The following is a 13198-nucleotide window of genomic DNA, read 5'->3' as shown; positions in this document are numbered from 1 at the left end:
CCCCCCCCCATCTGTCCATAAAAAGAAAAGACTAATTTTCGTGTTTTGTGTGCTCATTTTGAAGCCTCCTGCATCATTTTTACAAGCCATGAAAGATTATGTACGAGAAGCTCCACGAGTTTCAGCAGCTCGTAAGGATCAGGTAGTGCCTTTTTTCTTTTTTTACTTCTCTTTTATTCATTGTTTTTTATGCTTTCCCAAATTGTTTGTTCTCCACGCTCTCATATAATCGGTTAGCACCAAGATATTCTATGAAAAACACCTGAACTCTTTTTGGTACACATCATAATAAGCAGACTGCTGGTAATAAAGTAGCTGCCCCTAAAGAAGTTCTGGCTGTTGAGCACAAGAAGGAACCAGAAGTGCAAACGGAACAACCAGTGGCACCTCCACCAGCTGCGTCTCCGCCACCCCCTGAACCAGTGAAAGTAGAACCAGTCGTGACTGAACAACCTGATTTGTTGGTAAGCTTCTATTGTTAGTGAGTCTACTCCTAATATTAGTAGATTATAACATAATCGTGATTCTTAAGTGGTTACTAATTTACTGAAAATAATTTGACCAATTGTTTTCTTAAAATAAATTACAAAATGATTAATTTTGAATTCTTAAAATTATTTATTGTATTGAACTAAAAATCAACGGCTAAAAATGAAACTATATATTATTTTTGTCATTTCGTTCTTATATTCTTTCTTCTAAAAAACTCGAAGATATGAAGAGATTTTATTGATGTTATTGGACTCCAATTTAATTTTACACGGAGTTTTTTAAAAAACTTATTTTAATGCTTAAAAGAAACCATTAGTCTTCAGATCTCCTGAAGTAAATATGGTCGGTATCTTGAACTTTTCAAATAAACAGATACTGAAATTTCCCTATTATAAGTGTAGTTGTTTCTTTACGAAATTAGTATGTAGTCACATGATTATTCTGGAAATACGTTTTTGGGACAATTATCTGTTTTTGGTCAGGGTTTGAATGATCCTGTAGCTGAGACCACTTCCAATTTGGATGAGAAGAATTCTTTGGCGTTGGCTGTCGTCCCAGTTGGTAGTTCTCCTCTTTCTATCTGCATTTTTCTTCAAATTTCAATAGCAAGCAATAGAAAACAATTCAATATGTGAAGTTGCTATTTAGAATTTAGTAAAGAAAAGGGGAACAATACTTTAGGCTTTTGGTAGTAATTGGAATAACCATACACGTGGAGTCGGCTCACTGTACTTGTACTGCTTGTGATCACAGCCGACCAACAAACCAGTTCTGCTCCTAGCCAAGTTGATGGTACTACAACTACAGGCTGGGAATTGGCACTTGTTACGGCACCAAGCTCAAATGAAAGTGTAGCTGCTACAAGCAAATTGGTAAGTATCTTTATTCTATATACTCATTAGACATAAGATTTTGCATTCATGTCGGATGTATACACAATAGTGATGTAATCGGTACTGTCGCCCAGATTTGTATTCTAGCATTTCATCTTAGATATGTCCAGGAGACCATTAGTCTTCTACTGTTCTAACTCCTAAACAACATCCCGTTCCCTCTTTGCCCAAATTTATGATATTCTGATAATGCTTTGAACTGATTGGCAAAGGCCGGAGGGTTGGACTTGCTTACATTAGACAGCTTATATGATGATGCAATCAGAAGAAATAATCAGAGCGTGAGTTACAATCCATGGGAACCAGTTCCAATGCCCGGTGCCATGATGCAACAGCCAATCCATGATCCCTTTGTCTCTTCAACTGTGGTGACTGCACCTCATTCAGTACAAATGGCAGCCATGGCCAACCAGCAGCAAGCTTTCATATTTCAACAGCAGCAGCAGATGATGATGGCTCCTTCGCAACAGTCAAATCCTTTCGGAAATCCTCACGGGACCAATGCCTACCACTACAATCCGGGTACGCCTGTTCACGCTTCCAATCCTTTTACTGGTCTCATTTAAAATCATCCAAAGAACACTCTGATAGAAATGTTAATGATCGTAACTTCTTCAAATGGGGGGCTGCTAAATCTGGTGTATACAGATGTACAATATCTTGTGTATGTGTAGTAGTTAAGTTAGCTAGGGTGAGATTCTTTTGATCATAATTAGTGAGACAGACTTTTGATTGATTATTTGTGTCATGAAAGATGGTAATAAGGTCCACTGTTCGGCTAACCCTACCCTATGCTTAAGAGATGATTACTCAATTTTGGACATGCCTCGGTAACAACATGAGCATTCTCCAAATTCATTCTCCAATTTCTTACATCTAATGCCCCCATCGAACTAGATAGCAACCATAATCAATTTTAGTTGAGAAGGTTTCTCGAATGGCTTGTAAAGGAACCGTTCCTTCTTTGACCCATTCGATAAGTGCAACTCCTTTTTCCTGTCTTGCAACACTTCTCCTGGTCTTGGTTTGAGTTTAGAGAAAGGAACCGACTTTTCCTTTTGACTACCAGATTCATATGACGAGAACACCACGCAGAATCAATAAACCACGAATCTTCTCTTTGGATTCCATGCAATTCCTCATAAGACATCATAAGCATTTCTTGTTCATGTACTGTCAAGGAACTTTGCAACTCATCTTGCAGATCTTCTCCATAAATCTGCATCTTATTTGCCACTACCATGACCTTGGAAAAGCATTCTGTCACTCCTTCACCAGACTTCATCTCAATTCCTTCAAACTTGTTCTTCATCGCATCCCATATTTCTTTGATAAATTTTTCATCAACATGGTACAATGACGTAGTGAACCAGCTAAGTGGTAACTGAAACTTAGAATCAAAATAATATATCCCTAATATATATATATATATATATATATATAATACATTAAAAAAATTGTGTTAAAAGGGTTTCGACCAAAATAGTATTTAAATTTAAAAATTAAGTGAGGACTAAATTTAAAATTTATAAAGAGTAGGAAGTAAAATTGGATAAATTTAAAATTAAAAAAAACAATATTTTAATGTAAAATTAATTTTTAAAGTGAGTAGATGCAGTGGAGGGCATATCGGTAATTAAGGGGCGTATGAGGAAGTCTACGTGGCAAAATCCAGGTGGACTAGCCGTGCAAATTTGGTGTGGTAGAGGTGGTTTATTGGAGAAAAGTTCTAGTATTAAAGCCACGTCAGCATATTTTATATATGGACTTCGTATGTGGGTCCACCAACATTAAAAAAAAAAAAACTATTTATAAACTAAAATATATATGTTAACGAAGTACCAGAAATTTCAGATTCGGCACCGCGGGGAAATAGGCGCTTGAAAGAGTTTGGAAACATAGAGATCAAAACAGAATTACAAGATAGAGAGATACAGTGCCGAAAAACGGAGAACGAAGGAACTAGACTAGCTTCACCGCCATTTCCAAAACTCTCCGGATGCTCTCTTTTAATTTCGTTCAGTAACAATCCGGACGAACAAAACCTGTGAGTAACCATGTCTTGGTTGTTTAAGTCTTTTCAAGCAAGCGATGATGATATACCCGCCGAGTCTCCGTTGAACAGTTCGTTGTCGTCGTCGGAAGGCGTCCATTTCACCACTGCCGATCCTTCTGTTAAGGACGACTTCACCGCGCTTGGTGAGACGCTGAGCCGTCAGCTACGTGGCCTCGCCAACTTTCTCTCTTCACAACCATCGCCAGCGGTGATTGTTGCTGCTGATTCTTCCGAATCGAGTTCAGATTCTTCGTCGCTTTCTCAAAAGCTTCAAGGAATTCGTAATGATCTCGCAGAGATAAACGGTGGCTTGAGAAATGGCTTCTCGATGCTCTCTGTTCGTAGCAACAAGGCTGTTGGAGAGATTTGTAGGTTTGCTTCTAACTTGCTGCAATTTCAGAGTCGTTCTGCTGATGATGAAGAAGATGAGGAATTCGAAGACGAGTGTGTTGATGATACGCCAGGAATTACGGATGAGGTTTTAAATTTTGTTAACGACATTTCTTTGCGGCCAGAGTACTGGACCGACTTTCCCTTGGCGCTTGTTGATACAGGTAACTGCAAGTCTTTTGCTATTCATATTTGTGATAAAACATATGTTCGGTATTTAATCATTGGCCAATGAATTTGGCATAAATAGAGATTAGGATAAAAACATTGTGCCTGCAAATTGCACACAATGTTCTTAAACTAGAGCCATAAGTGATCATTATTCATTAGAATGCTTCGGTGCCGCGAGCAATAGTATTCTGCATTTTTTCTCCTCAATCGTCTGTGTTTTCTTTTCCTTTTTCTTTTATTATTTTTTCTCTGAGAATTAACTCACATGTTATGAAGCCTAATGTACCAATATAATTTTGTTTGATGCTGAAATCGATATAGTATTTGAGAGATTAGGCAGGTTGAAATCTATATATGTCGCAACTAGAGACTTGGACATACTGCCTTCAACAATAAATCAAGATCAAGAACAACAATAAATCAAGATCAAGAACTAAACCTGAAAAGAGAAAGCAAAACTATATATTCTTTTCTCCATCTCTTTATCGGATTGCTTTAATGCATGGAAAATATATATTCCAAATTGGAGTTTGCCTGTTCTGTGTTTAGAGAGAAGTATCGTGGGGCCTTGGTTTCTTCTAGATGAAGAATACCTGTTATCCAAGTACTCTTCCATCTTATCAGGAGCTTATCCAAATATATTTCTGACCATAACCATTTAAAGATCATATAGAAACTACCACTTTCTCCATATATGTTCTTTTATTCAATATGGTATCAAATATGTCAAGTATGTGTCAATTTGAGTGTAGCTTAGAGGATAGTACACCAATTACTATTGAACTAAAAGAAAAAAAAAAGTAGGTCAAGTACGTCTTGTTTCACTTGGTCCTAGAGTAGACGACAAGCAGTCGTCTGAATTTGGTTGTGTACACTACAAGAATTGGTCGCAGGATGGATTAAGATAATTATCAATGTAACTAAGATCGTTTACCATCTTCTGTTGGTGAGAATATTCCAAGTGATGATGACACTTCGATGTATACTGATTTCTGAGAGGTAGTTGGGGCATATTCCTACTCAGCTTAATCTGAAATACAGGCTGTATTTTCTGTCATCTTCCCCCTCAATAACAAATAGACAAGAAGATTTGGAGAACCTTTGTAGAAAATAATAAATAAAAATTCTAACTCTTTGGTGCTTCTTGTGCTTCTCCAAGAAGCACATGTACTTGTTTCTTTACAAGTTGGTAATAGCATGTCCTTGGTTGTGGCGTAAAATCTTCAGGTGCTATTCTCTTTATTGCTTTTTGTTTCTCATTTAATGTTTTGGTATAGCCCGAGGACGTAGATACCTGATGCCTCTCGTATGATTTAGCTTTTGCTAAATTAGAATAACATCCACTATAACGAAGATGCAACTCAACCTTTATGTTAATTGGAATTGCTAATTAGGTTACCAAAATCCATTCATATTTCCAACTCAATTTTTCTTTTGGTAGTGATAACGATAATTATTGAGAAGTTAAATTTCACATCGAGCACTTTGTATACGTAAGTCGGTTTATATGCTTTAATTTTAATTCACTATTAGCATAATGCATTGATTAGCTTTATTGCAGATTTTAAAATGTCTGACGTTCAAAGCATACACACTTCAACTGTTGAGCAATTGATTCCAAATATCTCAGCTCTTAAAATACAGCTTCAGAGTTCCATGAGCAATGAACGTTTCTGGATGATTTATTTTATATTGTTGCTTCCAAGATTCAACAAAGATGATTTTGAGCTTTTAGAAACCCCTGAGGTAAGACTTATTTCCCTTTTAAAATGTCATATTCTTCATTTTTAGGTTGTTTGCAGATTATTATGAGTGATGCTTGCTGTTGCATTAAAGCCTAACTGGAATTGCTTTAGGGTTTTTTTTAATCATAAATTGATTTGGTTGCATTGACTTTTTTTTTTCTTCATAATTTTGGATCTTTCTCTTCTGAGCTAGGAATCATCTTGTGGCTTGCTGTCTGGCCTTTCTATCCCTATACTGCAAGTTGGACGCCTTTACACATTTCTTGTTTTCAATATTTGCGTTCTGTGTGTTTAATGCATTTCAAGTTCATTGTCTGCTGACTGTTATGCTTACCATTAAAATGTTATTAACTTTCCCCTATTTTCTTTCCATTAATATAGTGCAACTACACTTCATGCTAGAATTGTAGTCTTTTCATGCTATATTAATGCTAGATAATTTATATAACTTCGATGCGTTCCAGTCCTTTATTTGCTTCAAATTGAAGATTGTTGGATATTGTCTGCCAATTGAATATTGTTGGATATTGTCTGCCAATTGAATATTGTTGGATATTGTCTGCCAATTGAATATTGTTGGATATTGTCTGCCAATTGAATATTGGTATGTATGCCAACGTATTTGTGATGGTTAGATCACCATAATCAAATTGCACCCACACGTGAGAGATCATAATGATAAGCCAAATTGAATTGATCCAAATTTAATGGTTAGGTTCGACCTTTTTGCTCTGTTGGTCTGATTTGGTTCAAATGTTTACAGAACTCATGATTATGTTTGGCTTTTTGCATAAGAAAAATGATAACGAGACTGTCCATTTATTTGGGATATATTTTTATAACTTTCTCTAAGAACATAGATACATTAAAGATTAATATCATACAAATTTCAGTTTACTTAAAGGAACCGCATAGTGGAACTGAAAAAAATTGACCAGTTGGATTCAATCAAGTTATAGACTTGTTTGTGGTAAAATTTAGATGTAGTTTTCAGAAAAGTACCAAGGACGTAGGTTCAAATCGATTTGGTCAAGTCCAGAGAGCGACAACCTTAATTACACTAATCCAGATTCTCTTCTGTTTCTGTTGGGATCTTATGCCATTTTTTTTTCCCCGTTTCAGTTGGGTTCTTCTTTGCCTGTCTATAACGTTTAAATAATTAACTTTGACCGAATGCATGATTGCAAATCTAATAACAAAATTCACTCAAACTCAAGTTCCCACAATGAACTTCTCTATTAGCATGACTTTTACTTAAGTTTCTGATTAATAACGTGACACTTTGTTCTTTTTTGGTAGATTATCGAAGCAAGAAACCTACTTCTGGATAAATTTCAAAGAAAAGAGAAATCACAGGTGAACTCTGAGGATACTTGTGATAACAACAATTTAGTTTGTGGCACTCAAATGGGAAATATGCCGTCTGAGGAAAAGGAAAACTCGACTCAAACCATTGAGGGAGGCGAAGGATTGGGAATTATGGATGGAGAGGAAGAGAATACCAATCACCAGTTGAAAATGGCAGATTCAAAAACTTCTGCGGATGTCAAAGAAAGGAGTGGTCTTGAAGGTACAATATCATTTAGTGAAATAGAGGATTATGGGACCGATTTGTCTGGAAAGTTCTCTGTAATAACCCCCCCAAGGACTTCTTCATCAACCGAATCCAGTGATTGGGTTCATCTGCATGAAAATGCAGGCTCAAAGCTGGATCAGCAGCAGCAGAGGACATGGAAGCAGGACACAGAATCAGACGGTGGGGATTCAAGTGATTGGTTTAATGTGGATGAATTTGACTAAAAAGGTGGACGTAACCTCGTATTTCCCCAACCTCAACCCCCACTATTTTTTCCCCCAAAAAGTTCGAGTTTAATAAAAACGAAAAAACCCTTAGTTTTCCCTCTAGAGTAGAGTAGTTTCAAAGGAATAGGTCTTATTTATCTTCCACTTAGTTTCTTTATAGGATAAATTTTGTGCATATGTTTTCTTCATAAGGTGTTGAGATTCTAGTTGAGAATTTCACTCATTGTTATTCCCTCAATCGAACATTCCAAACTAATTCTCTAGATGAGGTCTCTCATTTACGTTTTGGTTTTCTATTTTTGAAAACTAGGCTTACAGTATCTATGTATTATTACTTTTTTTTTTTTTCATTTCTTAAAAAGTGCCTTTAAAATCTTGGCGATAAAAAGTCGAGATTAAATTGTAATTAAATGTCCTCTAAGAATTTCATCTCAAGGGTAGACGGGATGTGTGTATAGTGGATATAGACTTGCGTATCTTACCGACATATGCCACAACTTGTGCTAGCCACGAGGAGTTGATGCTTCCAGCGCCTGCGCCAATTGGCAAAGGTTAGATGAAAGTGGATCGAATTGGCTCTAATCTGTACAGTAAATTTTGATGAACAAGATTTGAACTGTATATATTTCAGTGCACGACTACTATACCGTACGGCACATGTTCTTGAACAAGTGATAAATAGGTCACTTAGCTGCGTTTTCTGCATTCGTTTAATTGAAGCAGGATGGCAGTAGTGGTCCTTCGCAGAAAAATGCTAGCACAATATACAGGATGATCGTGAAAATGGGCAACAACGAACATCTGCAGGATAAACGCAAACTGATTATTGTTTTCTTTGTTTCTATACGTTCAAAATAATAGTATGGGCATATTTCCTAGCTCAAAAGAATTTTTGGGTTCCACATGAAAGTGCCAGGGGGTGTCAGGAGGGACCAAACTCTGATGTAAGTAAAATGAATTTTAGGGACATTGCGTTGTCTTCCATCCAACTGCCACAAATTGCTGTCTCACAGCTCACTCTCTAATGAAATTGATTGAAGTTGAAATTGAAACCAATTATTATTGATAACAGAGAAGTACAAGTTAAGGGAGATTGGACAGCTTCCGTCTCCCCTTTAAGCCTCAAACTACAACAAACCAAAAGCATATACTTGGCTACTCTGCTATAGCTATGCACGTACATACTTATTATTTTCCACCACTGTTTTTCTCTTTTCATGATAGATATTAATAATCTAATAAGTAGTTTTCACTTCATCGAACTTATTGCACATGACCATTACTTCTTTTAAAGCTGATCAATCATGGTTATAACTTATTGGAGTGGCATTTCAAGGGTATGAAAAGTTACTATTGCCAAGCATGGCCATAAGAGTTTTTTTTCGTGGGAGACTATAAATACACACAAAATTGTTTAGTAAAAATCAAATTTAGGATGAATGAAATTGACCTTTTAAGTTGAAACTTTCGTCCTAAGAAATTTCAACATCATCTTGGTCATTTCTAAGATTATAAGCAATTTTTGTGGTAGAGTACGTCGGAGTCATTCAATCAAACCTTGATCAAGTTTGATTGATCAAAGTTTGATTGTAGAGTAATTCAATTTAGAACAAGGTTCCAAATCTTACTCTCTTTTCACTACCTAAAAGAAAAAAAAAGAAAAGTAAGGATCACAGTTGGTTGGGCAAATTTTTTTAATTACTAGTTGAAATAAATCAACCACTTATTATCAATAACTAACAAAGAATATATTAAAAAGATGAAAATTACATTAACCTATCATCAATTTAAGTTTTTAAATTTAGTGATGATTTGACAACAGTCATACCTATTCTGAGGCAGTTGGCTGGAAGGACAAGGTTTTTTAATTACTAGTTGAAATAAATCAACTTCTTAACAACTGACAGAGAATTCATAAAAAATATGAAATTTACATTAACCTATCATTAATTTAAGTTTTTGAATAAATTTTTAATTTAGTGATGATTCGATATTACCCAACTTAATAAGCCCATCATGATTCTACAATTAGAAGGAAAACATGGTCAAAAGCAGAAACCAATGAAGTCTAAATTCAATTTAAGGCAAGACATGAAAGCAGACGGTCATTGTCTGTGTACTGCATGGAGTGACTACCGAAATAGCCTTATAAACTTATACCTATAATTCGCACTAATAATTTCTTAATTATGTAAGTTGAACAAAATATGAGAACTTTGTCAAAGATACTTACGTGAGTTTAAGGTTTCTCCACCACGAGGTATTTCTGTAGCGACGTGATTGTCTTCTAAATCGAACAGCATTTCCTTGAATATTTTTAGTTTTATCCACCAGCAAAGCCAAGCGGTCACCTCTCTCCAACACTTTCTCAATATTATCCATCATTACACCCTCACCTGTAATCACATACCACTGTTTGATGAATTTCTGTTCTGGTATAATTTATGTATTGTGAAACCAAATACCGACCCAATGTAAACAAGTTTGCTTTAAATACAGTTATTTTAACCATAACATAGCTCTTTTTATCCTATACTGAGTGTTGAAGCTGAAATACTAGTATAATAATCTGTATCAGGCTCACGTAGATTGATAGTGGTTGTAAGAGAAGAATGTATATCAAAACCGCACCCACAAAGACCATCAGTGTTAATATTCTTATCCATCAACAAATTATTTCTTTAACGTACTCTAATCCTAATTAAATCCATTGCAAAGGATCAATAGTAATAAACAGTAAAGATTGATAGCTGGATTCTGGAAAGCACAGAGAGCTACTGTTGGATCAAACAGAATTTGAGAGCTCAGCAAACAATTTTCTGAACTTGCCCGACGAAGTTCACCTAACGGTTTAGCCTATTGGCATTTGAATCATTAGGAATATTCTTATCCACCATCGAAGCCTTTCTTTTATGTACTATGAATTATATAGATAATTAAATCCATTGCTAGAGCCGGTAAATATCAGTAACGATTATTGGATAAATTTTGGAAACTAGGAACCAGTATTTCAAATGATCGATAAGATCAACAACTTAGTTAGACCAAAAGAGTTTATAAGATAATTTTGAACTTGCCTGACTCATTTCACCTTTTAAGCGGTTTAGCCTATCTGCATTTGGATCATTTGAAAAATGGTCCATCTGTTGGCGAAGAATCCTTGAAAATTCACCGTTCATTGCATATGCAGGAGCTGAAAGAATTGTACGAGCGTAGGTCTTTACAAATCTATGATGAATATCTTCGAGAAATGCAAAAGGAATTCTCCCTGCACAAATATTGAAAGAAGTTTAACTATCATCGATTAATGAGAATACTCATCTCCGATCAAGGTGACGATGAAACTACGAACTTGGAGAAGAGTTAGATATAGACAATATGAATGCTACTGAAGCAGTCATTTTATACAGGTGAAGAAAATTTCCATTACAAACAAGTAGATTCAAATTGAGACAAATCAACAAGAACTAAAGCAGCGATATTGCAATAACAGCATATACTGTTTAAAAGAAATTGGCTCAATGTTCATAAGCTTAGAGTTCGAAATTTTGAACGAATTATGATTTGGTTGCATTCTGTTTCAAGGAACTAAACTATCAAACGGAAACCAAACAGAAAATGCAATTTCTCACAGAAATTTTCAATCAAAATTGCAATGCAACCTCGAAATCTCGTCGACTAACTTTTTCTTGCAATTCACCATCAAATCCGAGTGACAAAAAAAAATGATTATATAGGAAACTATATGTAACGGGACCAATTCTTCACCTCCTCAACATTTATATGGCCTAAAGAGTAGAGTTGAGAGCGTTTACTATACAGATTCCTAATCAAGAAATGATTTAAAACAAATCCGTCCGAGCAAACAGTTACTTCTGTCCTCAAGAACAATAAAATTCGGTCAAAAAATTACAACACAAACAGAGAACCGACCGAAGTTTCGGTTTAGCAGCCGATAGAATTGTGTTTTACGCTCGTGACAATGGCATCTACCGTTCTTACGCATTCACTTGGTTGGAACACATAGAATGAGGAAAACAATAAAGTCATCACAAATTTTCCCGCAGTTTCCGATCTACAAAGTTCGTTTGAAATCGAATGGATAGAAATCGATGGAAAGTGCTCAGAATCACTTATCAAAACGATAACATTGCAAGAACTATTAGAAAAAGATTTTCAGAACTCGTTTTCAGTCCTCAAGTCTCACTAAGAAGACCTATTATTATCTCTATTAGGAACCGTACCACGACGGCTCGTGGATACGAATTTCGAACTAAGTTGCAGAAAAACTCGAAAGATTAAATCATTCACTTACTTCCGGAGGCTTCGTCGGTCATGCAAAGAACGGTAAGGTCATCGGTCATTTTAACGTGAAAGATGTAGCGATCGTGAGAAAATGACGCATTGCTATCATCGTCTCCCTGCTTCATTTTCTCCATAACCTGCCTCGCAATGACGCTCGCATTCGTCTGTGTAGAGCTAAACTCGGCCAAAACAACGTGTCCTCTGGCCACCATTCCATAAAGAATCGCCATCGCTCCTCTTAACAACTAAAAACCTATTAGTATCAAGACCTCATTTACGAGAAAAGAGGAGGAGGAGCTCGGAGGCCAGAGGCATCTGGACTTGCAAACCGGAGTTAATTTGACAGATATCGTTGCAGCGGAAGGAGAAGAATGAAAGATTTCTGTTCTTTCCTGAGGCGGAGATTTAAGTGTCGTAGTGCAAAGCCAATGGCATTACGCGATGCCGTCCGAGCCTACCCCGAATTTGGCGGGAAAAACTTGCGTTTGTAAATCAGCGGGTAGAATCGTGGTTGGTAGCTATGTAATTTAAATTTTATAATAATTTAATTTTTGAATTTTAGTAAGTATTACTGTAAATCTATGTTAAAAAAAATATTATTTAAAAAAGTTTAAAAGGTATTAACCAAGTTTTTTTTTTTTTTTTTCTCAAGATATTTTTTAAACCCTCTCAAAAGTTTAAAAAAAAAAATAATTTTTAAAAATTTAAAGATATTATTAAAGTTTTTGAAAGTTCAAACAAATTTTTATTAATTTAGCATTTTTATTATTACCCATTTATTTATTTATTTACAAGGTTACAAATAAATGGTTTACTCTTGTTATTTTAGTTTTTTAATTTTTAGTCAAATATATATTTATATAGATATAACATTATAGAGATATCGGTAAGAACTCAAACCCAACTCTAACATTTATTGAGACTATTTCCTTAAAATTAGATAGCCACGTTAATTATTAATTGACTTATGAAAATATCATAATATTATTTATTAGCAAAGTAGCACCACACAAGGGCTATTCAAATGAAATTAATTCAACTTACTACATGTTATGGGTCGATTTCGGACAGGTTTGTGGATTTGAACCTATCCAAGTTTGGTAGGCCTACATATACTAAAAGAGGATGAAGGTTCTTCAAAAACTTCTAAAACTGAATTGAAAATCTCAATTGATTACTTATAAGAAAAATACACCCATAATCGATCAATGAACCCAAGTTAAAGGCTCGTCAAAGATTTGTAAGACTGATATGAGCATCTCAATTGATTATTCATAAAGAAAAGGCGCCCTGAATCGATCGATGAGCCCAAGTCGAATGCTCGTCAAAGGCTTGTAGGACCA

General features: G+C 35.4%; 3 protein-coding genes across 6 annotated transcripts in view; 2 read left to right on the top strand and 1 right to left on the bottom strand.

Annotated features, from left to right (window-relative positions):
* Nucleotides 1–2124, top strand: part of LOC111496584 (putative clathrin assembly protein At5g35200) — a 5567-nt gene extending 3443 nt beyond the window's left edge. For 3 of the 4 annotated variants that reach the window (XM_023147082.1, XM_023147076.1, XM_023147095.1), the window contains 5 exons: nucleotides 65–142; nucleotides 294–464; nucleotides 975–1053; nucleotides 1246–1364; nucleotides 1598–2124. In XM_023147082.1, the coding sequence (XP_023002850.1) occupies nucleotides 65–142; nucleotides 294–464; nucleotides 975–1053; nucleotides 1246–1364; nucleotides 1598–1951 (801 nt within the window). In that variant the 3' untranslated portion in view covers nucleotides 1952–2124. The remainder of the gene's footprint in view (nucleotides 1–64; nucleotides 143–293; nucleotides 465–974; nucleotides 1054–1245; nucleotides 1365–1597) is intronic. The other variant, XM_023147086.1, reaches the window with a different exon arrangement.
* A 1110-nt stretch (nucleotides 2125–3234) lies between these two features.
* Nucleotides 3235–7842, top strand: LOC111496608. The gene is made up of 3 exons (XM_023147107.1): nucleotides 3235–3995; nucleotides 5564–5748; nucleotides 7047–7842. The coding sequence occupies exons 1-3, from the start codon at nucleotides 3443–3445 to the stop codon at nucleotides 7545–7547; spliced, it is 1239 nt and encodes a 412-aa protein (XP_023002875.1). The 5' UTR covers nucleotides 3235–3442; the 3' UTR covers nucleotides 7548–7842.
* An 83-nt stretch (nucleotides 7843–7925) lies between these two features.
* LOC111496618 (vesicle-associated membrane protein 711-like) lies at nucleotides 7926–12355 on the bottom strand. Its single transcript, XM_023147117.1, has 4 exons — nucleotides 11866–12355; nucleotides 10642–10818; nucleotides 9784–9946; nucleotides 7926–8351 (listed from the first exon to the last, which is right to left on the bottom strand). Exons 1-4 carry the CDS (start codon nucleotides 12083–12085, stop codon nucleotides 8261–8263), a joined length of 651 nt encoding a protein of 216 aa, XP_023002885.1. The 5' UTR covers nucleotides 12086–12355; the 3' UTR covers nucleotides 7926–8260.
* Nucleotides 12356–13198: the final 843 nt, after the last annotated feature.

This window comes from Cucurbita maxima, unplaced genomic scaffold (assembly GCF_002738345.1).
Source record: "Cucurbita maxima cultivar Rimu unplaced genomic scaffold, Cmax_1.0 Cma_Scf00002, whole genome shotgun sequence".
In the NCBI taxonomy this organism is placed as follows: domain Eukaryota; kingdom Viridiplantae; phylum Streptophyta; class Magnoliopsida; order Cucurbitales; family Cucurbitaceae; genus Cucurbita; species Cucurbita maxima.
The sequence above is the reverse complement of the archived record's forward strand: the minus strand, read 5'-3'. Positions and strand labels throughout refer to the sequence as shown.

Excerpts from the sequence above, each read along its gene's own strand:
- LOC111496618 (XM_023147117.1), bottom strand. The coding sequence starts at position 12,085 with ATGGCGATTCTTTATGGAATGGTGGCCAGAGGACACGTTGTTTTGGCC. Across the intron at positions 10,819-11,865 it reads GACCGACGAAGCCTCCGGAA|GGAGAATTCCTTTTGCATTT; the intron begins GTAAGTGAATGA and ends ATATTTGTGCAG. Across the intron at positions 9,947-10,641 it reads TAGGCTAAACCGCTTAAAAG|GTGAGGGTGTAATGATGGAT; the intron begins GTGAAATGAGTC and ends ATGTGATTACAG.
- LOC111496608 (XM_023147107.1), top strand. The coding sequence starts at position 3,443 with ATGTCTTGGTTGTTTAAGTCTTTTCAAGCAAGCGATGATGATATACCC. Across the intron at positions 3,996-5,563 it reads CTTGGCGCTTGTTGATACAG|ATTTTAAAATGTCTGACGTT; the intron begins GTAACTGCAAGT and ends GCTTTATTGCAG. Across the intron at positions 5,749-7,046 it reads AGCTTTTAGAAACCCCTGAG|ATTATCGAAGCAAGAAACCT; the intron begins GTAAGACTTATT and ends CTTTTTTGGTAG.